This window comes from Arachis ipaensis, chromosome B6, assembly GCF_059453495.1.
Source record: "Arachis ipaensis isolate K30076 ecotype BB chromosome B6, ASM5945349v1, whole genome shotgun sequence".
NCBI classification, from domain to species: domain Eukaryota; kingdom Viridiplantae; phylum Streptophyta; class Magnoliopsida; order Fabales; family Fabaceae; genus Arachis; species Arachis ipaensis.
In genome coordinates, this window is record NC_142441.1 from 101,005,759 (window position 1) to 101,031,871 (window position 26,113).

Consider the following 26,113-nt stretch of genomic DNA (forward strand, 5'->3'; position numbering starts at 1 on the left):
GCAATATTGGCTTAGAACAAAATATTGACTCAGCAAGTCAATATGATTTCTCAGAGTCTGACTGAAATGCAAGCTACATTAGGCAGTACTATAGAAGCCTCCCCTGAAGGAGAAGCTTATGACCCTGAGAATCCTGCAATGGAATAGGTGAATTACATGGGAGAATCCTATGAAAACACCTATAATCCTTCATGGAGGAATCATCCAAATTTCTCATGGAAGGATCAACAGAAGACTAATCAAGGCTTCAATAATAAAGGTGGAAGAAATAGGTTTGGCAATAGCAAGCCTTTCCTATAATCTTCTGAGGAACAGACAGAGAATTCTAAGCAAAGCCACTCTGACTTAGCAACCATATTCTCTGATCTATCTAAGACAACTCTCAGTTTCATGACTGAAACAAGGTCCTCCATTAGAAATTTGGAGGTACAAGTGGGTCAACTGAGTAAAAGAGTTACTGAACTTCCTCCAAGTACTCTCCCAAGCAATACAGAAGAGAATCCAAAAAGAGAGTGGAAGGCCATAACTATAACCAACATGGCCGAACCTGGAGAGGAAGAAAATGTAGTGATTTCCAATGAGGAAGACCTCAATGGACGTCCACTGGCCACTAAGGAATTCCCCATTGAGGAACCAAAGGAATCTGAGGCTCATACAGAGACCATAGAGATTCCACTGAATTTACTGTTGCCATTCATGAGCTCTGATGAATATTCTTCCTCTGAAGAGGATGAAGATATTATTGAAGAGCAAGTTGCTCAGTATCTGGTTGCAATTATGAAGCTGAATGCCAAGTTATTTGGTAATGAGACTTGGAAGGATGAACCTCCTTTGATCATCAAGGAACTGAATGATCTAGTTCAACTGAAATTACCTCAGAAGAAACAGGATCTCGAAAAGTTCTTAATACTTTGTACCATAGGCACCATGACCTTTAAGAAGGCTCTGTGTGACCTTGGGTCAAGTATAAACCTCATGCCATTCTCTGTAATGGAGAAACTAAGGATCTTTGAGATACAAGCTACAAGAATCTCACTAGAGATGGCTGACAATTCAAGGAAACAAGCTTATGGACTTGTAGAGGATGTCTTAGTGAAGGTTGAAGGGTTTTACATCCCTGCTGATTTCATAATCCTAGACACTGGGAAGAATGATGATGAATCCATTATCCTTGGAAGACCCTTCCTAGCCACAGCAAGAGCTGTGTTTGATGTGGATAGAGGAGAGTTAGTCCTTCAATTGAAGGAGGACTACCTTGTGTTTAAGGCTCAAGGATCTTCTTCTGTAACCATGGAGAGGAAGCATGAAAAGCTTCTCTCAATACAAAGTCAAACAAAGCCCCCACACTCAACTTCTAAGTTTTGTGTTGGGAGGCCAACATCAAGCTCTGAGTCTCTGTGAAGCTTTCTAAGAGCTCACTGTCAAGCTATTGACATTAAAGAAGCGCTTGTTGGGAGGCAACCCAATATTATTTAATTATAGTTATTTATTTTTCATTGTTATTTTATGTTTTCTTTAGGTTGATGATCATGTGAAGTCACAAAAACAAATGAAAAATCAAAAACAGCACACCCTGGAGGACAGGCTTACTGGCGTTTAAACGCCAGTAAGGATAGCAGAATGGGCGTTTAACACCCAGCCTGGCAGCATTCTGGGCGTTAAACACCAGAATGGGTAGCACTCTGGGCGTTTAACGCTAGAAAGGGCTGTCTGGCATCTGGCTGGTGTTAAACGTCAGAAATGGGCAGCAGACTGGCGTTTAACGCCAGGATTGGCACACAGTGGGCGTTTAAACGCCAGATTGGTGCAGGGAGCAGAATTCCTTGACACCTCAGGATCTGTAGACCCCACAGGATCCTCACCTACCCCACCTCTTCTTCTCTCCTCTTCACACCTTTCCATAACACTCTTCCCCAAATACCCTTGACCAATCCCATCATTAACTCTTCCCCATATCCTCTTCACCACTCACATCCATCCATCATAAACCCCACTTACCTCACCATTCAATTTCAAACCATTTCCCTCCCAAACCCACCCATTTTCACACGGATCCCCTCTTCCTCCTACCATATAAATAACCCTCCTCACTACCTCAACTTTCACACATCACAAACACTTCTTCCCCCTTGGCCGAACCACTCACCTCCTTCCATCTCCTCCATTTCTTCTTCTTCTACTCTTTTCTTTCTTCTTTTGCTCGAGGACGAGCAAACCTTTTAAGTTTGGTGTGGAAAAAGCCTTGATTTTTGTTTTTCCAAAACCATCAATGGCACCTAAGGCCAGAGAAATCTCTAGAAAGAGGAAAGCGAAGGCAATTGCTTCCACCTTCGAGTCATGGGAGATGGAGAGATTCATCTCAAAGGTCTATCAAGACCACTTTTGTGAAGTTGTGGCCAAGAAAAAGGTGATCCCTGAGGTCCCCTTCAAGCTCAAAAAGAGTGAATATCCGGAGATCCGATATGAGATTCAAAGAAGAGGTTGGAAAACTCTCACCAACCCCATTCAACAAGTTGGAATCTTAATGGTTCAAGAGTTCTATGCTAATGCATGGATCACTAGGAACCATGACCAAGGTGTGAACCCGAACTCAAAGAATTGGCTCACAATGGTTCAGGGGAATTACTTGGATTTTAGTCTGGAAAATGTGAGGTTGGCATTCAATTTGCCAATGATGAGAGGAGATCCTCATCCTTTCACTAGAATGGTCAACTTTGATAAAAGGTTAGACCAAGTCCTTAGGGAAATTTGTGTGGAAGGAGCTCAATGGAAGAGAGACTCAAGAGGCAAGCCGGTTCAACTAAGAAGGCTTGACCTCAAGCCCGTGGCTAGGGGATGGTTGGAGTTCATCCAATGCTCTATCATTCCTATTAGCAACCGGTCTGAAGTTACAATAGACCGGGCTATCATGGTCCATAGCATTATGATTGGAGAGGAAGTAGAAGTTCATGAGATCATATCCCTAGAACTCTACAAGGTGGCAGACAAGCCCTCCACTTTGGCAAGGTTAGCCTTCCATCATCTCATCTGTACCCTATGCAATTTAGCTGGAATTGTCATAGAGGAAGACTTCCTCATTGAAGAGGACAAGACCATCACTAAGAAGAGGATGGAGGAAACAAGAGAGCCCACTCATGCACCTCAACAAGAGCATGAGGAAATTCCTCATCATGAAATCCCTGAGATGCCTCAAGGGATGCACTTTCCTCCACAAAACTATTGGGAGCAAATCAACACCTCCTTAGGAGAATTGAGTTCCAACATGGGACAACTAAGGATGGAGCACCAAGAGTATTCCATCCTCCTCCATGAAATTAGAGAAGACCAAAGAGCCATGAGGGAGGAGCAACAAAGGCAAGGAAGAGACATAGAGGAGCTCAAGCACTCCATAATATCTTCAAGAGGAAGAACTAGCTACCATCACAAAGGTGGACCCGTTCTTTAATTTCCTTGTTCTTATTTTTTCTGTTTTTCGAAAATTATGCTTTATGTTTTGTCTATGTTTGTGTCTTTATTACATGATCATTAGTGTCTAGTGTCTATGTCTTAAAGCTATGAATGTCCTATGAATCTATTACCTTTCTTAAATGAAAAATGTTTTAAATTGCAAAAAAACTAGAAATGCATATTTTCAAATTCTATCTTGAAATTAGTTTAATTATTTTGATGTGGTGGCAATACTTTTTGTTTTCTGAATGAATGTTTAAACAGTGCATATTTTTGAATTTGTTGTTTATGAATGTTAAAATTGTTGGCTCTTGAAAGAATAATGAAAAAGGAGAAATGTTATTGATAATCTGAAAAATCATAAAATTGATTCTTGAAGCAAGAAAAAGCACTGAACACAAAAGCTTGTAGAAAAAAAAAAGTGGCAAAAAAAAAAAAGAGAAATAGAAAGAAAAAGAAAAAGCAAGCAGAAAAAGCTAATAGCCCTTTAAACCAAAAGGCAAGGGTAAAAAGGATCAAAGGCTTTTTGCATTAATGGATAGGAGGGCCCAAAGGAATAAAATCCTGGCCTAAGCGGCTAAATCAAGCTGTCCCTAACATGTGCTTGTGGCGTGAAGGTGTCAAGTGAAAAGCTTGAGACTGAGCGGTTAAAGTCGTGGTCCAACACAAAAAGAGTGTGCTTAAGAGCTCTGGGCACCTCTAACTGGGGACTCTAGCAAAACTGAGTCACAATATGAAAAAGTTCACCCAGTTATGTGTCTGTGGCATTTATGTATCCGGTGGTAATATTGGAAAACAAAATGCTTAGGGTCACGGCCAAGACTCATAAAGTAGCTGTGTTCAAGAATCAACATACTAAACTAAGAAAATCAATAACACTATCTGAATTCTGAGTTCCTATAGATGCCAATCATTCTGAACTTCAAAGGATAAAGTGAGATGCCAAAACTGTTCAGAAGCAAAAAGGCTAGAAGTCCCGCTCATCTAATTGAAGCTAATCTTCATTGATAAGTTTGGAATTTATTGTATTTTCTCTTCTTTTTATCCTATTTTGTTTTTAGTTGCTTGGGGACAAGCAACAATTTAAGTTTGGTGTTGTGATGAGCGGATAATTTATACCCTTTTGGCATTGTTTTTGCATAGTTTTTAGTATGTTTTAATTAATTTTTATTATATTTTTATTAGTTTTTATTCAAAAATCACATTTTTGGACTTTACTATGAGTTTGTGTGTTTTTCTATGATTTCAGGTATTTTCTGGCTGGAATTGAGGGACCTGAGCAAAAATCTGATTCAGAGGCTGAAAAAGGACTGCAGATGCTGTTGGATTCTGACCCTGCTGCACTCGAAATGAATTTTCTGGAGCTACACAAGCCTAATTGGCGCTCTCTCAATTGCGTTGGAAAGTAGACATCCTGGGATTTCTAGAAATATATAATAGTCCATACTTTGTCTGAGATTTGATGGCCCAAACTGGCGTCCAAAGCCAGCCTAAAACATCTTGGCGTAAAACGCCCAAACTGGCACCAGAATTGGAGTTAAACGCCCAAACTAGCACCAAAGCTGGCGTTTAACTCCAGGAACAGCCTAAGCACGAAAATGCTTCAATGCTTAGCCCAAGCACACACCAAGTGGGCCCTGAAAGTGGATTTCTGCACTATCTGCATTGAGTTACTCATTTTCTGTAACCCTAGGTTACTAGTTTAGTATAAAAAAACCACTTTTAGAGATTTATTTTACGTATTTGACCAGTTTTTCACTTTAATGTACGTTTGGATGCTGGCCTTATAGCCATGCCTAGACTTCTTTCACTTATGTATTTTCTACGGTGGAGTTTCTACACCCCATAGATTAAGGTGTAGAGCTCTGTTGTTCTTCATGAATTAATGCAATTACTACTGTTTTCTATTCAATTCACACCTACTTCTTCTCCAAGATATACTCTCGTACTTAATTCAGTTAAGTCAGAATGAAGGGGTGACCCGTGACAATCACCCAATCTTCGTTACTCGCTTAGCCAAGATCGCGTGCCTGACAACCACAAAGCGGTCTACATGATGTTCAACGTAGTCATTGGACGACAGCCAGAGTATATTCTCTTGGATATCTAATACACGGACCGAGTCCGTGAGATTAGTATCTCCGTGGTATAGGCTAGAATTATTGGCAGCCATTCCTGGGATCCAGAAAGTCTAAACCTTGTCTGTGGTATTCCGAGTAGGATCCGGGAAGGAATGACTGTGACGAGCTTCAAACCTACGAATGTTGGGCGCAAGTGACAGTATGCAAAAGGATCAATGGATTCTATTCTGACGCTAGCGGGAACCGACAGATGATTAGCCATGCGGCAGCTGTACCTGGTATTTTTCATCCGAGACGAGAAATTCGACAGTTGATTAGCCGTGCAGAAACCGTAGAGGACCATTTTCGCTGAGAGGATCTTACATCTTGCCATGGAAGGAAGTAACGCATGGTTGGAAGAAGGCAATAGGAAAGCAGAGATTTAGAAGCAACAAAGAATCTCCATACGCTTATCTGAAATACCCACCAATGAATTACATAAGTAACTTTATCTTATTTTCTGTTTTATTTATCTTTTAATTATCAAAACCTCATAACCATTTGAATCCGCCTGAATGAGATTTACAAGATGACCATAGCTTGCTTCAAGCTGACAATCTTCGTGGGATCGACCCTTACTCACGTAAGGTTTATTACTTGGATGACCCAGTGCACTTGCTGGTCAGTTACGCGGAGTTGTGAAGAAGTGTTGAGATCACGATTCTGTGTACCAATGATGTTTCATTTTTATTCTCAGTTTTATTTTATTTTGTTTCTTTTCACAAGTATTCATTCATAATTTCTGCATAATCATCTACATTCTGCATTAAAAAAAGGACAACCCACGCGTGCGCGCAGGCCACGCGTGGGCGTCGATTCCAAATTTTGCTCTCCCATCTAACGAACAGAAAGTTGTGATGGAATTGGGCAGCTGGTGTGCAAAAAGCATAATTTGACCCATGCGTATGCGTCTAAGACGCGTGCGCGTCACCTGCAACATGGGAATTCCACACGTACGTGTCAAGCACGCGCACGTGTGAGTAGGAAAATAATCGTAATAAGCATGCTAACCCGAGAGTTGTGCTGCCCCCACGCTGGAACTGTGCTAGAGGCATAAAATCATCCACGCGTATGCGTTCCTGACGCGTGCGCATCCCTTTGCTTCCAGACCACCCACGCGTACGCGTAGGCGACGCTTATGCGTCGAATGGCCAACTCAGTTTTCACGTGTACCCGTGATGAAGGCGCACGCGTCGCCCCCTGTTTTTAAATTCTCACTTCTTTCTTCTATCCTTTCTCCTTCTTTCTTCCTCCTTTCTTCCCTTCTTCTTCTTCATCACCTCTCATCCTCATTCTCTTTCATTCTTATTTACTTATTGTATTTGCATACTTTCATTCATTGCATTTTAATTTTGTGCATATTTTTATTTTCTTTTCTAAGTTTATTATTTCTACTTTGGTGTTAAATGTTCTTATTCAACTGTTGTATCTTTTCTGATATTATTTTGGTGCTTAGTGACTTGTTTTACACTGTTGGATGATATTATTTATCCGTCAATGCCAATCTTTTATGATACCTATGTTCTTTTTGCATTGACATGAATTTATATTGTCTTTCATTACCTACTATCTCTTCCGCATTGTTGCAAATTTTGCACTATTCATATGCCATTTGCTTCTACTTTTTTCTCATTTGCATGTTGTAACTACCATGTAATTGAGACCCTCATTATTTGGCATTAACCCACCCATACTGTATTTGTTTCTTATCTTTGTTTCCGGGTTACTTTTCTTCCTTTTCATTTTCTTTCAAGATGGTCAACGAGAAGGGAAAGGAAGAACTTCTATATGGGGCAACAGACAAGTCCATATGCATAATCTTTGGAGAAAAAGCGTCAGTTGAAGCCACCCGTTCACTTGCACATCTTAGCATACGCCGAGGACGGTGCAATCTTTAAGTGTGGGGAGGTTGCCGTCTCCGACAGATTTTATTTTGGTGAACTATTTTAGACTTTTTATCCTATTTTTGCTTTATTTTGTATTTTGCTTTATTTTCTTTTATTTTATTTTTCTTTTAGTACTTGTACATTTCTATTTTATTGTACTCTTGTTTATTTTTACTTTGTTGCATTTTGCACTTTGGGTTGTACATATCTTAGATATTTAGCTTAAATTGCACTTTTAGTTTAGTAGTTGTGATGTGGAAAAACCATAGATTATTGAGCTTAGTCTACCCCTTTAGCATATGAGAATTTGGTTTAAGTGAAAATAGGGAGTAAAACTAGAAATTTTTAACTTTTCATAATCACAACATTTCATTTAGCATATATATATATATATATATATATATATATATATATATATATATATATATATATATATATATAATAATAATAATAATAATAATAATAATAATAATAATAATAATAATAATAATAATAATAATAATAATAATAATAATAATAATAAATGTTGGTCAATTGATGAAATTTTCAAGTAATGTATTTGTTTTTAGAAAAGACATTTAAGATTCACATTGATTTGAGTTAGAACCTTTTGGTAACTTTCAACTAATATATAATTGGAATATAGTTTTTGAGTTAAAGAACACACAACCCATGAGTTTTTGAGCTTAATTACATGGTTACATTATTTAACCATAATATTTTATTCTTGTGTGTTTTCTTATCTATGATTGCAATCTTTACTTTGTTCCATTCTATATGTCCATTATTTAGTGTATTTACATGCGTACATATGATTGAGGCCATCATTTGTTATTAGCTCACTTATCCCAAATAGCCTACCATTTCAATCAACCTTGTTTGCCACTTTGAGCCTTTTAATCCTCCTTTGTTCTATATTTTACCACATCACTAGCCTTAAGTAGAAAAATAATTAATTACCTTATTTGAATCTTTGGTTAGCTTAAGATAATGTGTTAATTAAGTGTGAGAAACTGTAAGAATCTGGGTTAATGGGAATGTGTTATGTTTTTACTTTATCTGAATATTGGAAATTTGTGTACCTACTCATGTGAGACCTGAAAAAATTAAAAACCCATGTGCATTGATGTGTTATGTTTGCTTTCAATTTCATAAAAAAAAAATATTTACGAATTGTAATATAAGTAAATAGATAAATAAGGGGACAAAATTACCCCAATGCTAAGTTTAATAAAAGATCAATGCATATGTGGTGAAACTAAAGAAAAATCTAATACATGAGTATGTGATGCAAAAGTGGGAATTTTGGGTAGCTAGGCATGATTTTAGAGTTATATAGAGTGTGAGTTCGAGAACGTTAGTGACAATCACCTTTTTCACTAACGTTCCTAACCGAAATATGATCACGTTGACTTCAACGTTAGTGGCACTAATGTGACCACTAACGTTGCCTCTTGGTCCTTCGCACACGTTATTGGGACTTACCTTTCCCAATAACGTGGAGAGTCCTCCCTTGTCCCTACGTTAGAGTCCACGTTGGCTTCTAACGTAGCAGTGCCAATTCTTCGAGAACGTTAGTGACACTTACCTTTGTCACTAACGTTCCAATGTGCCCCTTTCCCACGTTAGAGTCCACGTTAACTAGGTTAACATGGCTTCTAACGTAGTAATGCTAGCCATCCCCAACGTTAGTGACAAAGGTGAGTGTCACTAACGTTGGCTCATCATCTCTTTATCCACGTTAGCTTCCACGTTAACTAAGTTAACGTGGGAGTTAACGTTGCTCATGGTGGCTCTTGGTGGTTCACCCCAACGTTAGTGACAAAGGTAAGTGTCACTAACATTGGCTATCAATTGCTCTCTCCACGTTAGTTTCCACGTTAACTAAGTTAACGTGGGAGTTAACGTGGTTTATGGAGGCTTGGCCAACATTAGTGACAAAGGTGAATGTCACTAACGTTGGCTTCTCTTTTGCTTCTTAACGTTAGAGTCCACGTTAACTAAGTTAACATGGCCAATTATGAGCTTGGTCCAACGTTAGTGACAAAAGAGAGTGTCACTAACGTTGGCCTTGTTGTCTTCTTCCACGTTAGAGTTCACGTTAACTTAGTTAACGTGACTCTTAACGTGGGCTTATGATGGCTTCGAGGGCATTATTGGCGATTACCTTTCTCATTAACTTTGCAGGTTAGCACCCATTCCACGTTAGAGGTCACGTTAGTGGGACTAACGTGACTGCTAACGTGGTTCTTCTTTGCTTCCTTTGTCCTGAAATCAAGCAACAAAGTGCATCAAAGTTCTAGTCCAAGTCATGAGTCATGCATCATCCAATTTGTCATATAATTCATGCAAAATTCTCATGAAATCATGTAAAGTGCACAATGTATGCTTGAATCAAGATGTAAGTGAATATCTACCCAAAACTAGCTTATTTTCTAAGAAAATGCATGAAACTACCTTAAAAATAGTAAAGAAAAGATCAGTGAAACTGGCCAAAATGCCCTGGCATCACAACACCAAACTTAAAGCTTGCTTGTCCCTAAGCAAGTACTGGAACAAGAGAATGATGAATGGAATGCCAAGAGAAATGAGTCATTCTTGTGGAAGTCATGTTCCTGGTTTTATGGTGGTTTCATGCATAGCAACTTAGGTTCATTCCTTCACTGGCTTTCAGACCTTTATCATGTTCTAGAATACTCACTTGATTGCATCCCATGAGACTTTTATTCATTGATCCTTTTGTTGTCATTTCAGGGCTTATTTGTGTTCTTAGGCTAAATGCTCTGTAAGGGGGCAACTCTTTAGAATAAGCTTTCAGCCAACACTCCCGAACCAGTTGGTTCAAGGTGCTAGGTTTTGAAGCACTCCTAAGGACTTACTTCCTCAAGTCACTCCCCCATACATACATACCACAGGCACATGGTTTGTTTATTTTCTTTCCTTGAGGTCTTGGTGTCCAGCACCTCTTTGGGTTACTAAATGTTCTGTAGCAAAGATTGCTCTTGATAGTGGACTTTCAGCTGATAATCCCGGGTTAGTTAACCCAAGTTACCAGGTGATAAAGCACCCCTAAGAGCTTAGTAATCCAAGCAGATCCTTGGTACAGGAACACCACAAACACATCCCTCAAGACTTAAACCCTTGGTGCCTAGCCTCTTTTCTTGCTATTTTTCTTTTATTCTTCAACTTTGATTGTTCTTTCCCTTTTTCTTATTAGGATCTTGTTATTTAGCTAGTCTCATGGGGTGTGTTCAAGCATATGATTCATGACAGATAGTTGTCTTCCCACCTTGTGGTTGAACCAACTTAGCTAACTTATGACCACACCACAAACTCAGGAACTTACTCCATAGTATGAACTCCACTCTGGTCTTTTATAAAACACTCATTCTCTTTTCGTTAGATTTAAAAGGACAAGCATACAATTAAGTAAGGAAATGATGCAGTAATGACATTCAGACTAGAAAACATAGCCCTACTCAACAAAAAGTTTAAAAGACAGAATTTAAAAAGGTTCAAACTAACATGGAAGCATGTTCTATTTCATACAAGATCTTCCTTATTTAAAGCATAGAAAAAAAAATATGGACCAAAGAAGGAACTCCACCACCTTTTACTCATGTGGATGCCCATGCTCCCCTCCTTGTTTGTCCTCTTTGTGTCCCTCTTGAGTGCTCGTACTCCCACTCCCTTTGCTTTTTCCAATCAACTTCTTCAAGAAACCACCATCTTCCATCTTCTTCTTTAGTGTTTCCTTCTGCTGTTTCACCTTCCTTTCTTCTTGTTCTACAAAATATTTTTGGACCTCATCATATGTGGGGATAGCATAGTGTAGATGATGCATATGACTAGACATGTAGTTCAACTTGGCTTGAGTGTTTACGTTGAACTCCTCCCTATGTAGTTGCCGTCCTTCGTTAAGTACATTGAACTCATTGAATGCTTTCATCTGAGCTATTTGCCGCTGGTTGAGTTCTTGCAAGTGCTTATCTTGACGTTCTTGCCTCTCAGTAACTTGGTGGATGGCTTGAGTGAGTTGGGAGTAGTGTTCCTGTTGCTGCTCCATTTGTTGTTTCTGCCACTCCTCTTGTTGGCTCATCCAGTTGGACTGAAGGCGTAGTATTTGTTCTTGTCCTTCCATATGTCTCATCCCCAAATCTTCAATGGCTCTTAGAAGGTGATTCATATTCAAGTTGGTTGGGTCATGATGTTCTTCTTGTTGATATTCTTCCTGATGAGACTCTTCTTGGTGAGATCCTTCTTTTGGTTTTCATTTCCCTATTTGAGGCCTTCTTTGTTGCTGAGCAGGCATCGTATAAGTTAGACGCTGAAAGGTAATTAGCCTCCCAGGATTTAACCAATCTGGGTTGCTATCCTCGAAGACAACCCTGGCCTTCGTGCACTGTTTGAGGATGGTGCTGGGGTACCAAAGCCTGGCACCCGAATCAATCTTCTCAGCTGACTCTTAAATTCCTTCAGCTATCAGTTCATGCACGTTGATATCTCCACCCCGTACTAGGCAATGTACCATAGTAGCTCGAGTGACGTTGACCTCAGAATTGTTTGCGGCTGGGAGGATAGACCTCCTCACGAGTTCGAACCATCCCTTGGCTTCTGGGCTGAGGTCTCTTCTCTTGATGAATCGGGGTCTCCGATCCGCATACCTCTCCCAGTCAGCTGTTATAACACATATGTCATTCACGATTTGTTCGAGTTCATCATCATCAGGGCTCTTACTTACTCTTGCTTGATAACCAAGCTCATCAAAATGTGGTGATTTCAACTGAAGAGTCCTTGTTATAGCATTGGGGCTAAAGTCCACCTCTCTCCCTCTTACATAACTTTTGAAGGTGGGAGCCATGGTTTTGTCTTCTCTGACCACATTTGCATAGAACTCTTTGATGAGGTTTGAATTAATCTTCCCTTCCGGGTTTGTAAGTCTTTGCCAACCCCTTTGTTCAATCTTCTCTCGAATCTGTGGGCACTCATCCTCGTCAATTTAGAATGTTAACTCAGGCAGTATCTTCTTGAGCTTTATCCATTCGAATTCGAGTTCATGGAACACAGTTTTGAATCTCTTCTCGTCGAAAGAAATGCTCTCCACTGGTTCCTTCCTCTTTTGCCTCTTGGAGCTTGATACTGCCATGAATTTGAGTTACTGTGTGAAGAGAGTGGAAGGTACGGATAGATGAGGAATTTGGTTGGTTAGGACAAGGTGTGATTTGGATGCCGAAAGTGTGAAGTGTGGAGAATGGGGGTTTGAGTGTGAAGGGAAAGTACGGACTAGGACTCACTTATATAGGGAAATGATGAGGGAATGAAGGGTATGGATTGATGTGGTGGTTGTTGGATGGACGGATGGGGTTTTGCAGGGGATGGGCACAAGGATCATCGTCTTTATGAGGGGGCTTGGTTCGGTCTTCAAGGGTCTCATTCTTTTCAATGTTGCATGGCAACATTTTCCAATGCATCCCTCCTTGATGCACGTGTGTAGTACGCTCCTCTTGTGGTGTCCGAACCTTCCTCATTTAATTGTCCAATCAATCCCCTTCAATGCTCCTTTCCCTTTTCCTATAAAAATAAGAAAAATTAATATCATTGAGAAATTAAACTTTATGGCTAGAATAATAAAGAAAACGAACTAGATTGTCTATTCATGAACACCAACTAACTAACTAACTAACTGTGTATCCTTATATGCACATTGGTGGCACCTTGGGTGACACCAAACTTAGTTTGTAGCACTGTGATGAAAAAGTTTTGTTCAAGGCTCCAAGATTAGCATGCTCTGGTTTGCATTCATGCTCTCTCGGCATGCTTTGAACACCAAACTTATTCTTCACTATATACTGCCTAATAAGGATTTCACCAAGTGTTTGTCAAGTTTGGGTTGGAATTCATGAATATTGACTTATTCACTATTTTCTAAAAGCATATAAAACATGGGTTGCCTCCCATGAAGCGCTTCTTTAGCGTCACTAGCTTGACGTTTCTCCTTCATCAGGGAGGTTGATAATGCTTCAAGTCTTCTCCTCTGGCAGTAGACCTATAGCCAGTGGTTATATCAATGATCTCTACATGTTCCAAGGAGAGAACTCTGTTGATAGTGAAGACCTTAGGTAACTGAGATGGTACAGTGGGGAGATTAGGAGGGATATCTGGGAAGTAAGCTGAGATCACTTTATCCCCTGGAGAGAAGTCCTCGGTAGGGATCTTCTTGTTCCTCCACCTCCTTGGTACCTTCTTCTTTGTTCCTTGTGATGTTGTCTTACTCTTTGTGACCTCCTCCTCTAAGGAAATATGGTTACTGGTCTCATATGATTCTGGTGGTTTGGGTTCCTCCTGATTTTCTTTGAGCTGTGGCAATTGCTGTTTACCTTGTTCATCAATCAAGGGAGTTTCCAGATGTGCTGGTTGTGCTTCAGTGCTTGTTTCTTCCTTCAGTATCTCACTGTGATTCTTCCTTGGTTCCTTGTTCTCTTGATCTGTTTCTTGTGAGAGTTTGAAGACATTAAAGCTGAGTTGTTCATCATGGATCCTCAAAAGTAGCTCCCCTCGCTCTACATCTATGAGTGCTCTGGCTGTAGCTAGGAATGGTCTTCCCAATATGATTGGGTGAGTGTGACTCTCTTCCATGTCCAATATGACAAAGTTTGTTGGGAGGAAGTATTTCCCAACCTTTACTAACACATTTTCCACCACTCCTATTGCTTGTTTTTAAGTTTTATCAGCCAGCCTGATGACTACATCTGTGGGCATTATCTCATTGATCTGCAGCCTCTTCATAAGGGATAAGGGCATTAAGTTGATGCTTGCTCCCAAATCGCAGAGTCCCTTATCAAACATGGTTTCTCCGATGGCACAAGGAATGTAGAAACTCCCTGGGTCCTTTCTTTTTGTAGGCAACTCTGGTTGAATGAGGGCGCCGCACTCCTTGTTCATTACTATAGTTTGGCCTCCCTTGAGTGAGCTTTTTCTGGGAAGCAGTTCCTTCATATACTTGATGTATGCAGGCATTTGTTGGATGGTCTTGATGAATGGTATGTTTACATGCAGAGATGCAAACAAGTCAAGAAATTTTGAGTATATTCTCTTCTCCACAGCACCATTGACTAGTTGGGGAAAGGGTGCATAGAGTCTCAGCAGCTCCTGTTGTGAGATTTTTGGTTCTTGGTGATCTTTTTCCTTCTTCTCTGCTGAGGTATCTCCAGGTTATTCTGACGGCTTGTTTGGCTTGTCTTCAGTCTCCTTACCACTTATAGTGACCATCTTGCAATCTTCCCATCTTACTTTCTTTGTTTCACCTCTCGGATTTTTCTCTGTGTCACTTGAGAATCCATCTGTAGGTTTGGGAATCTGCTCAGAGAGATACCCCACTTGAGATTCCAACCTCTTGATGGTGTCTCCCTGGTTCTTAAAATTTGCTCACACTTTCTCCTTGAACACCTTGTTGTCTTGAATCTCTTTGCATATGCCTTCAAGCAGGTTCTCAATCCTTGAGAGTCTGTCATCAGATGATGGTAGGTTGGGATTGGAGGTAGAAGGATGAGGAGTGTTATTTTGGTTTTGATATGGATGTGGAGAGGTGTTGTTATGGTGGTGTTGATATGTTCTCTGTGTGAATTGTTGGTGAGATGCATTGTTGTTGGGGTTGTGACGTCTCTGATCTTGGCTTTGATCTTGTTGATTCCCCCACCCAAAGTTTGGGTGATTCCTCCAACCAGGGTTGTAGGTCTTGGAGTATGGGTCATGATTTTTTCTAGGTGAATTCCCAATGTAGTTGGCTTGCTCCTGCTCACTCTCTGCCTCTGCATTCACTCCCTCTTGGGTTGTTGATGAGGTGGTGATTGCTGCTACTTGGTTCCTCTCCATCTTTTTGGTGAGGTCAGCTAATTACTTGGTAATGAGCTTGTTTTGGGCCAGCAGAGCATCTACATTGTTTAGCTCCATCACTCCTCTAGTGTTCCCTCTTTCGGAGGCATAGAAGTAGTCATTCTCTGCTACAGTTTCAATGACATCTATGGCCTCCTCAATGGTCTTCTTCTTGTTCAGAGATCCCCCGGATGAGTGGTCTACTGCTTTCTTTGATTCATAAGAAAGGCCTTCATAGAAAATGTGTAGCTGCACCCATTCATTGAACATATCTGGTGGACACCTCCTTGTTAGGTCCTTAAACCTCTCCCATGCTTCATATAGAGTCTCACCATCCTGCTGCCTGAAAGTTTGAACCTCAGCTCTCAGCCTGTTGATTCTTTGAGGAGGATAGAATCTGGCTAAAAATTTGTTCACCACATCTTTCCAGGTTGTCAAACTCTCCTTAGGGAAGGATTCCAACCATTTAGATGCCTTATCCTTGAGTGAGAAAGGGAACAAAAGTAGTCTATAGGTGTTAGGATGAACACCATTAGACTTCACAGTATCGCATATCCTCAGGAAGGTGGTTAGATGTTGATTGGGGTCTTCTTGGACGCCTCCTCCGAATGAATAGTTGTTCTGAACAAGGGTGATGAGCTGTGGTTTTAGTTCAAAGTTGTTGGCATGTATGGTTGGCTTTTGAATGCTACTCCCACAGTTTCCTGGGTTTGGGTTGATGTAGGAGCCTAGAACTCTTCTCTCTTGCCCAGCATGATTTACTAGACCTTCTCTGCCATGGTTGTGAGCCTCTTCTTCATGAATGTTCTCCATATTCTCCTCCATGTCTAGTTCAAAGTACTCTTCCTCTTCCTCAGCACCCACTACTCTTTTTCCTCTTGCTTCCCTCCTTAATCTAAGGAAGGTCCTCTCAGGTTCAGAATCAAAGGAAGTTGAAGCCCCGCTTCTCCTCCCTGTCATACAACCAACAAGGTACAAGCAAGGAAAATAGATGCAGAGAGTATTCTGTTAGAATTACTGTTAGTGTGAGTGATGTAATATATCAAACAGTTAGTGGGCTAGTGAACTGAATTGTAAATAACTAAAAAAAATAAACAAAAAAGTAGGGGGAAGGGAAGAAATTAACTAAAACTGAAAGCGAATTAACTCAACAGAAATTTAAATCAAACAAAAGAAAAATGCTCAATCTAGTTATCTTCCAATTTAATCATTGTTGATTCAAAATCAATCCCCGGCAATGGCACCATAAACTTGATACGCACAAAACTTGTCTCTCAACAAATTTTCTTCGGCAAGTGTACCGAATTTGTCGTCAAGTAAAAACTCACAATAGAGTGAGGTCGAATCCCACAGTGATTGATTGATCAAGCAACTTTAATTAGAGGAATGTTCTAGTTGAGCGAATCAGAATTTGATTTGAGATTTGCAAAAAATTAAATGGCGGGAAAGTAAATAGCAGAAACAGTAAATGCTAGAAATAAAGAGATGAATGTAAATGGCGGAAAGTAAATTGCAGAATCTTAAATGGGAATGGAGTAATTGCTCATAAAAGTAAATGGCAGAAATTAAAGAGAATGGGTAAGATCAGAAATGGGGAGTTCATTGGGCTCAGGAGATGTTGCATTCTCTGGATTAAGTTCATTTTCATCTCTTTCTCAATCAATGCATTCGTTGATCTCCTTGGCAATCTTAAGTGATCGAATTCCAATTTCTTGGTAATTCAATCTCTCAAATCTTGATCAATAGCCAATTCCTTGGTCAATTGCTCATGAGAAGAGATGAAGTATGGTCACTGATTATACCACATGCATTTCCCAAATCAAGTTTTGGTAGGATTATAGTCACATATCCATCCAAACCCAATTTGGTCCAGCATGAGAAAGCATTTCTAGCATGATCTCTTCATTCCTCTTTCAAGGTTCAGAAGAGATCCAAGTATGAATAGCTTCTTTTCCAAGATAACTACCCAATTGGATGAAGATCGAAAGCTTTCTAGTAAAATCAAGAGAAAAGATAGAAGAAGGAGAATGAAAACTAATATTGATCCATCAAATTACAACAGAGCTCCCTAACCCAATGAAAGGGGTTTAGTTGTTCATAGCTCTGGAAAATGAAAACCAAGATGGAGAATACATGATGAAAGTAAAACTAGAAGTGCAAAGAAAGTAAAATACAGAGAGTAGTTCTATGCCAAAGGCTCCCTAAAGTTTCCAACTCTCTAACTAATTCAAAGCTACTCCTATATATACTACTCTTCTCATCTTCTAGTTGGCTCTTCAAGTCTTGGGTATGGGCCTCTGAATCTTGAGTTTGAAGCAGTTATCCTTTTCATCAGGCTTAGCTTTGCTTGCAGAGAGAAAAGGTGAAGTAGGCAGGGACTTTGACTCAAGACGTTAGTGGTGTCAACGTTAAGTGAAAGTGTGGGTTCGAGAACGTTAGTGACAATCACCTTTTTCACTAACATTCCTAACCCAAATATGATCAAGTTGACTTCAACGTTAGTGGCACTAACGTGACCACTAACGTTGGCTCTTGGTCCTTCGCACACGTTATTGGGACTTACTTTTCCCAATAACGTGGAGAGTCCTCCCTTGTCCCTACGTTAGAGTCCACGTTAACTAGGTTAACGTGGCTTCTAACGTAGCAGTGCCAATTTTTCAAGAACGTTAGTGACACTTACCTTTGTCACTAACGTTCCAATGTGCCCCTTTCCCATGTTAGAGTCTACGTTAACTAGGTTAACATGGCTTCTAACATAGTAATGCTAGCCATCCCCAACGTTAGTGACAAAGGTGAGCGTCACTAACGTTGGCTCATCATCTCTTTATCCACGTTAGCTTCCACGTTAACTAAGTTAATGTGGGAGTTAACGTTGCTCATGGTGGCTCTTGGTGGTTCACCCCAACGTTAATGACAAAGGTAAGTGTCACTAACGTTGGCTATCAATTGCTCTTTCCACGTTAGTTTCCACGTTAACTAAGTTAACGTGGGAGTTAACGTAGTTTATGGAGGCTTGGCCAACGTTAGTTACAAAGGTGAATGTCACTAACGTTGGCTTCTCTTTTGCTTTTTAATGTTAGAGTCCACGTTAACTAAGTTAACGTGGCAACTAACATGGCCAATTATGAGCTTGGTCCAACGTTAGTGACAAAGGAGAGTGTCACTAACGTTGGCCTTGTTGTCTTCTTCCACGTTAGAGTTCACGTTAACTTAGTTAACGTGACTCTTAACGTGGGCTTATGATGGCTTCGAGGGCGTTATTGGCGATTACCTTTCTCATTAACTTTGCAGGTTAGCACCCATTCCACGTTAGAGGTCACATTAGTGGGACTAACGTGACTGCTAACGTGGTTCTTCTTTGCTTCCTTTGTCCTGAAATTAAGCAACAAAGTGCATCAAAGTTCTAGTCCAAGTCATGAGTCATGCATCATCCAATTTGTCATATAATTCATGAAAAATTCTCATGAAATCATGTAAAGTGCACAATGTATGCTTGAATCAAGATGTAAGTGAATATCTACCCAAAACTAGCTTATTTTCTAAGAAAATGCATGAAACTACCTTAAAAACAGTAAAGAAATGGTCAGTGAAACTGGCCAAAATGCCCTGGCATCAGCCTTCCAAGTGTTTGATAAAATGCTTGGGAGGGTTTTAAGTTAGATTTTTATATTCTTGGCTTTGGTTGAGTGATTGGAGACTCTTGAGTTATCAAACTCCTTTGTTGATCGATAATTGAAAGTTGCTGGTTGATTTGGATCCCTCTAAAGCTAGTCTTTCCTTAGGAGTTGACTAGGATTTGAGGAATCAAATTGATTAGTCCACTTGATTTTCCTTCATTGTTAGAGGTTAACTAAGTGGGAGCAATGAACAATTCTCATCACAATTGATAAGGATAACTAGGATATGACTTCTAATTTTCACACCTTGCCAAGAGTTTTCTTAGTTATTCATTTACTTTCTTGCCATTTTATTTCCTTGTTCCTTATTTCAAAAAACCCAAAAAGATAATTTTCCATAACCAATAATAACTACACCTTCCTGCAATTCCTTGAGAGACGACCCGAGGTTTAAATACTTCGGTTATTAATTTTATTGTGTTTGCTTTAGTGACAACCAAATTTTTGTATGAAAGGATTATTGTTGGTTTAGAAACTATACTTTCAACGAGATATTATTGTGAATTCTTACTAGCAAAAATCCGTTCATCACATGGCATTGTTTGTCTTGAGAGCATTTTTTTTTGCCTCAAGTTGATTCTTCTCCTTCTAGAGGTCTCAGCTTAAGTTCTCAAGGTGGACATCTCAGCCTTCACAGCACTAGGGATTCTTTTGGTTTTTTTTTATATAGCAACAATGCGGATTCTACTCTTTATCAAAGTCTCCATGTTCTTCTCTAAATCAACATCATTGACATTGACAACAGTTTCAGGCATTACAAATTCATCCACAAAACCCGGAGCATCAAAGTCGGGATAAAAAACTCTCCTGCATTTGTCGCTTAGGGTCTTTCTCTTCCTGGATCACCGATACTCGGGCTTCTTCTCAGACTCCTGGAACTTACAAACAGGAGGGGGTTTAGGGTAACCTTCAGAGCTTGCACCTCAGGCTATGCTATCTCAGTAACTAGGGAAGAAGTCGGTAAGGGATCTGAGGGTGGGCTGAGCTATTGAGCCTACTGGGCTTCCTAGGCTTGGCGCTGGGTAATGTTCTTTTTGGAAGCCTTTAACCTCTTATATGCAGCTGAAAAGCTAACCATTCTCTCTAAAAAGAAAAAGCAAATTCTAGTTAAAATAAGGTTTTGGCAGAAAAGTTGGGAGATCGTCTCTAACACTCTTAAAATATCTCTACAATCAAAGCCTCTTTCTCATCCAAATTGTCTAGGTAATAACGAACAAACTCAGGATCAGAATTCCAATACAGATTAAATATGTACTCTGACATATCATTCAGCCAGAAAGGTCAGGAATCTCCCTTAGATTGGAGCTTAAAGTAGTAGTTCTTGAAGTCATGGAAGAATTTCTTGAATATTGAAAAAACTTTCCGATCTTTTATAGCTTAGAAAGAAGTCCATTGTTATCTTTTAGTTGAGCTAAATGGTTTAGTTAGGTAAGAAAAAATAGCAGAAAGCTTGGAGAGAGATAGGAAGCCTAAGGATTTGGCATACGACTTAGTAAATGCGCATGAAGGACCAAGAATTAGGGTGAGGCTGAGAAGAAGCTACTTTAGAAGCAAACAAAACGTCTATTTCGAACTTGGAAAAAGGGATCTTAATTCCTATCTTGTAAAAAAAACACTCATAATGGCAACTACAAAAGACCGAGTAAGTCAGAACTCCTCTAACATTTTCATGTCCACCACATAAATGGCACTCAACATGGTTGAATCTACCTATATTACACTCTCTGGTATGTTTGAAGGCATAATGGCAACTACAAAATGAGACATGAGATAATAGAAACTTATAAAAGAAAAAATAACTAAACATTTAAAAGAAGTTGGATAATGCAAACACATTGGATCACCTTCAAAAGCTCAAATCCATAACCTCTACCAACACGATTGGGTTGGCAAAGGGCTATTATATCAGTGGCGCTATTTCCATGAATGGCGATAATGCCACTGGAAGGCAAAGAAAAATCAGGCAACAAACACAGAAACAAGTACACAAGAAACCAGAAAAAGAAAATTGTAAGTAAAAAACCAAAAAATCTCCAGAAACCTAGAAATCCAAATAGGCATGCCCAAAAAAACATCAAAAGAGAGAAAAAAATCCAAGAATAAAAAGATACAATATTTTCTATAAAGGAAAGTATAAAATGATGGGGCATGGTCTTCCTATAAGAAAAAATACAACAGACACGAGAAAAACATAGTAATAACAACATTCATACATGCAAAGTGGAAAACATACAACAACACTAACTTTGAAGAACGAAGAAATGAAGATGGTGCAGAATAGCATGGCTAAGGAAGTCTTGGAAAGCCAAAAGGTGTAGAGAGAAACTGGAGAGTCTAAATCGAGAGTGTGAAACATTGGGGAAACAGAAGAAAGATGAAAAGGTGGAAAGAGAAAATGTATATATACACAACTAGGGGCAAAAAAGTAACTTTTTACTGAATTAAATGTTGTGCACGGCTACCAAATTTACTGAAGAGATGCACGAACAGTTGAATGATGCCATCATTAAAACATGTCGAGAACTTCAGCTATCCACGTGGCAAAACACGTCGAAATTTTGACCTCTTTGCAAAAATGTACAAACTTATATTAAAGAATGACCATAAAAGATTTGTCTTACGACTTGCTTGAAGCATGACCTCTTTTGAGCCTGGCTTCTAGTTGGGACATTGTTCATACCTTACCCATATAACTTGGAACCAAGGACCTAGTAAAGGTTGAGTCATTCTAAGAAAGTTCATTAAGCTTGTAGGTCCAATATACCTAGATTCAGGATCTACCAACCTAACCTCATCAGGCCATGAATTCCGTAACCTATGCTCAACTCAACTTGTGTAGTAAGTAAAAGTTTGTCACTCCATTATCTCAAACACTAGCTACAGATCATCATCCCTTACAACGCGAAATAACTTTTCAAGATATAAGGGAAGAAAACCTTTATAAATATCCTACCAAAGTCAGGTATTTGTCAATTCTAATTCATTTAAATATGCACTAGACTCTTACTAACTTAAGAATTAGAGTCTCTTGCAGGTATTCTCCACCATCTTTCACCCAAAGACATCGGTAGCTTCATGTCCCTGATGAACAAGTCAGAACCTTTATTCCAAAAAGTTTGGACCTCATGTCTAGATCCATACCACATTAGTTTCAGGTATTCTTTCGAAACAAATTTCTTATAAGAAGAACAAATAGATAAAAACAAAAAACATTAACCAAGGAAGCAACATTGGCTAACCATATGTTCTAGAGAAACATGGTATCCAGATTCAATCTATCTCTTAGCTTTCCCACTCTATACCAAATTAAACACCAGAACATGAAAAATTTGAGTAGTCTTACTTATAGTTACATAAATTCACCAATTAGGTATCGTATCATATATTGATACAAGTGTACCACATACTAATTCATTTGCATATCAGAATGTTATATGTATATTTTTCGGTGAAAACTCAAGTGCAGTCGACTTCACGTGAAGTGGATAGTTGAGAGCCGTTAGATGATTTGATTGATTTGACTAAATTTTTATCATCTAACGGCTCTCAGCTATCAACTTCACGTGAAGTCGATTGCACCTGAGTTTTCACCATATTTTTCACATAAAATATTTTATATATGGTGTACCGAATATCTGTATCTATTCTAATACTGAAACCTATTGCATTGCATGTATCTATGGTCGTAATCTAATTTAGCCACAACAGTTCACCAATGGCCTTGCTCTAACAAACATTATGTAAATTAAAGAGCAGTTTTTGGAATCGGCTTACACCAAGAAAAACATGGACAGTTGATCTATTTACTATGCAAAACATATTGGATCGAACAGAAAGGGTCTCGGACAATCCATAAAACAATGTGGAGCTACATTTCTGATGCTTAACACCATGAAAGCTTTTCCCCAAGCTTTTCCATTAACACCACTCGACAGTTTTTCTCAAAATGAACAAAATTAAAGAACAATCACAATAACAAAATTATCAATTTATTTGGGCCCAAAATATCTCAACTAATTTGGGAACTAATTCTCCAATTTATTGAACACAAAAGATCTCATTATGAGTACATGAAACCAGTCAAAAATGACAATCATTGATGCCAGTTACAATAATTTAAGTTGCTTTCATTTGGGTGATCAAATTTTGAATCTTACACTTCCATTAATCTTCTCAGTTTCATCCTAACATTACAATAATATATATTAGTTGTATCTCTTTTCTATCCCAATAAAATCATTTTTTTCAAACATACATTGGATGTATCATATGTAAATACAAATGAATTCTTTCAAATTGAATGATTTATTTAGAAGTAATTTTTCAACTTAATGGTTCAAAAACAAGGAAAAGTCTAGGAGGCCAGCAACTTTGTTAAATTGATCGTGCTTATTTGGTGGTTTGCATAATCCAAACTTACTTTTGCACACCCCATAATGAAATTGGGCATGACTGTATAATATCTTGTTTGCCGTTTTTCACTCATGTCACAAAACAGGCTTTTTGACTCAGCCAATTTCGCTGAAGGTATATATGGGAATTGAGAAGATGCCTTTCATTTTCATTCTTGGAACTACTTTTGATTTTCTTTTTTTAAATTCCGACATATTTTTTGTTTCCGTTCAAAATATTTATGTTCATTTTTAAAAATTTTACGTCAATTAAAATAATTGTCTATATTAAAAACTTAAATAATAAGATTTTTACCACGAGTATTTTTAGAAAGAAAAACTATTAAAAGTTTTTTAGACAATTAGTTAAAGAATTTATAAATTAAGATATTATAATAATTTCTTTGATAAATGAAGATATTTCAATAGTTATCTCAATTCATGTACATTATCAAAGCTAGAAAAATATTTTTAATTGTTTTAGTCTCAATTAAACCATAAGCATTTGGATCCCAATAATTATATATAAAAGTTAATTTTACTTTATATCATCTAAACAAAAATAATTCTTTAACATAAACTTGCTTTAACATATTTAAATCAAACACACAAAATTAGTTATTATATTTTGATTTGTTGAAAATGATTCTTTTACTTTGTTTTTTGACTTAATTCTTTTACAGTTAACTGCTTTAAAAGTAATTTCCCAATGGTATAACTTGCGCACGAAGAAAGCGTTTTTGACAATTCACTTTGAGAGAGACAGAAGACGCTTACCTTTCCATACAGGCTCATGCTTTCACCAAAGAAAATGCATGCACCATTCATGCATCATATTCATATCAAGGTACGAGTGTGAAAAGGACTTAATGTCCTAGACTATTGGGTTATTGAACCCTAAATATTCCCTCTCTGACTATTTGAATTGATTGCGAAAGTTGTTTGTTTGATATGGTGCTAGGAATTAAGTATTTCTGTATTTGGACTTATTATGGGCAAGTAATTTTAGAGTAGCTTATAGGGGTGATCAAAACTGAACCAGATCGAACAAAACTGACTAATTGAACCAAAAAAATCGAGAACCGAATAAACTAAAAATCGAAAAAAAAATCATATTTTGTTGTTTTTTATGCGGTTCGGTTCGATTTTCGATTCTGACACTGAAAACTCTAATCGAACCGAACCGAACCAGTTAACTAAACCATAAAAAACCATTAACCCCCAACCCACCAACCATCATATAAGCTAACATGACCTAACTCACTAACTCCTATTCTCCTAACCTAGCGCAGCCAAGAAATTCCATTACCCCAACCCCTTCCATCCCCTCCCAGCAGCGCCTCCTAGCCCTGCCTCCCAGCCCCTCCCAGTCCAGCAAACCAGCGCCTCCCAACCCCGCCTCCTAACGCCTCCCAGTCCGCAAACCAGCGCCTCCCAGCCGCGCCTCGTAGCAACGCCTCGCAGCAGTGCCGGACCAGCAGCGCCGGACCAGCAGCGCCGGACCAGCCCCTCCCAGCACCTCCTAACGCCGAACACCAGATATGGAGGCTCCAAGTCAGGTATTAATTTGAATAATTTCTTTTCTATGTTCAGTGAATTTTTGTTTGAATTTTTGGTAATTGTTAATAATTTTATTTTTTTTTGAATTTATGCTTTTGTTTGAATAATTTCTGTTCTAGATTCAGTGTAATTTTGTTTGAATTTCTGCTTCTGTTTGAATAATTTCTGTTCTATGTTCATTGTTTAGTGTATTTTTGAAATTATTGATGGTTGTTGATTGTTGTATTTGTTTATGCAGTTTGTTGTTTATTGTTTAATTTATTTGTTGTTGATTTACTGAAATTGTTTGTGATTGTTGTTCATTATTTAATATATTTGTTGTTAATTTTCTAAAATTGCTTCTGCTTGTTATTCTGTTGTTCACTGTTCATTATTCAATGTTCAAGCTCAGAGGATGTCCTTAACAATTAACACAGAAAGCTTTTCCCTTTTATGCATATGGTAGTTGTTAAAGATTTTCTGAAAATATAATCCACTTAAGAATCAATTTTACATGTTTTCATCTTCAAATTATATTAAACTTGCGTAGGGTTTAAATTTACATTTTACTATTATCAATAATGTGGTAAGAAATAATGACCAAATATATTAGAGTAGGTTTGATAAATTTGCATTTGTTGTATTTTTACTTTTGATGATTCAATTAGTTGTGTTTTTGCTTCTGATGATTCAATTAGTTGTTGTATTTTTGCTTTTGATGATTCAAATGGCGACGATAATATGCATTGTGGAACAATACCAAATTCATATATATACACGCACAGTCGCACACACATAATACACATATATGTATATTCCTGTATATCCAATATCATAATGTAAGGAACACATATATACATCGATTAATTCATATATTGATTCAGTAAAATAAAATTGAATATTTTCGATGATTAAATTATAGATGGCTCTGATACCATTTGTTGGAATAAATTATTTCATTAATTCAGATCATTCATATTGAATCACCAAAAATATATCATAATGCGGAAGCGTATCTTTACTCATAAAAATTAGAAATTAGAAATCAGAATTGATGAAAGGGTTGTCCCAGTTTTTGTCAACCAAAGACTTCGATATCCCTAATAGGGCTGAATTGTGACTCTTCTGATGAGGAAAGGGCAACAAAGACAGCTTTGGTGTATTGGAAACCGAAACTCAGA

The 26,113-nt window shown here is 38.4% G+C and overlaps 1 protein-coding gene and 1 non-coding gene across 2 annotated transcripts; both read left to right on the forward strand.

Annotated features, from left to right (window-relative positions):
• Positions 1 to 390: 390 nt before the first annotated feature.
• On the forward strand, positions 391 to 25,210 carry LOC148561963 (uncharacterized). The gene is made up of 4 exons (XM_088490809.1): positions 391 to 1,226; positions 24,681 to 24,952; positions 25,073 to 25,079; positions 25,192 to 25,210. Exons 1-4 carry the CDS (start codon positions 391 to 393, stop codon positions 25,208 to 25,210), a joined length of 1,134 nt encoding a protein of 377 aa, XP_088346935.1.
• Positions 15,591 to 15,697, forward strand: LOC148561964 (small nucleolar RNA R71). The gene has a single exon (XR_015887456.1). It is a non-coding gene; the product is annotated as a small nucleolar RNA R71 (small nucleolar RNA).
• Positions 25,211 to 26,113: the final 903 nt, after the last annotated feature.

Coding starts and splice junctions, on each gene's coding strand:
- LOC148561963 (XM_088490809.1), top strand. CDS start 391: ATGACTGAAACAAGGTCCTCCATTAGAAATTTGGAGGTACAAGTGGGT. Junction 1,227..24,680: donor TTTGATGTGGATAGAGGAGA/GTTAGTCCTTCA, acceptor CTCCTAACCTAG/CGCAGCCAAGAAATTCCATT.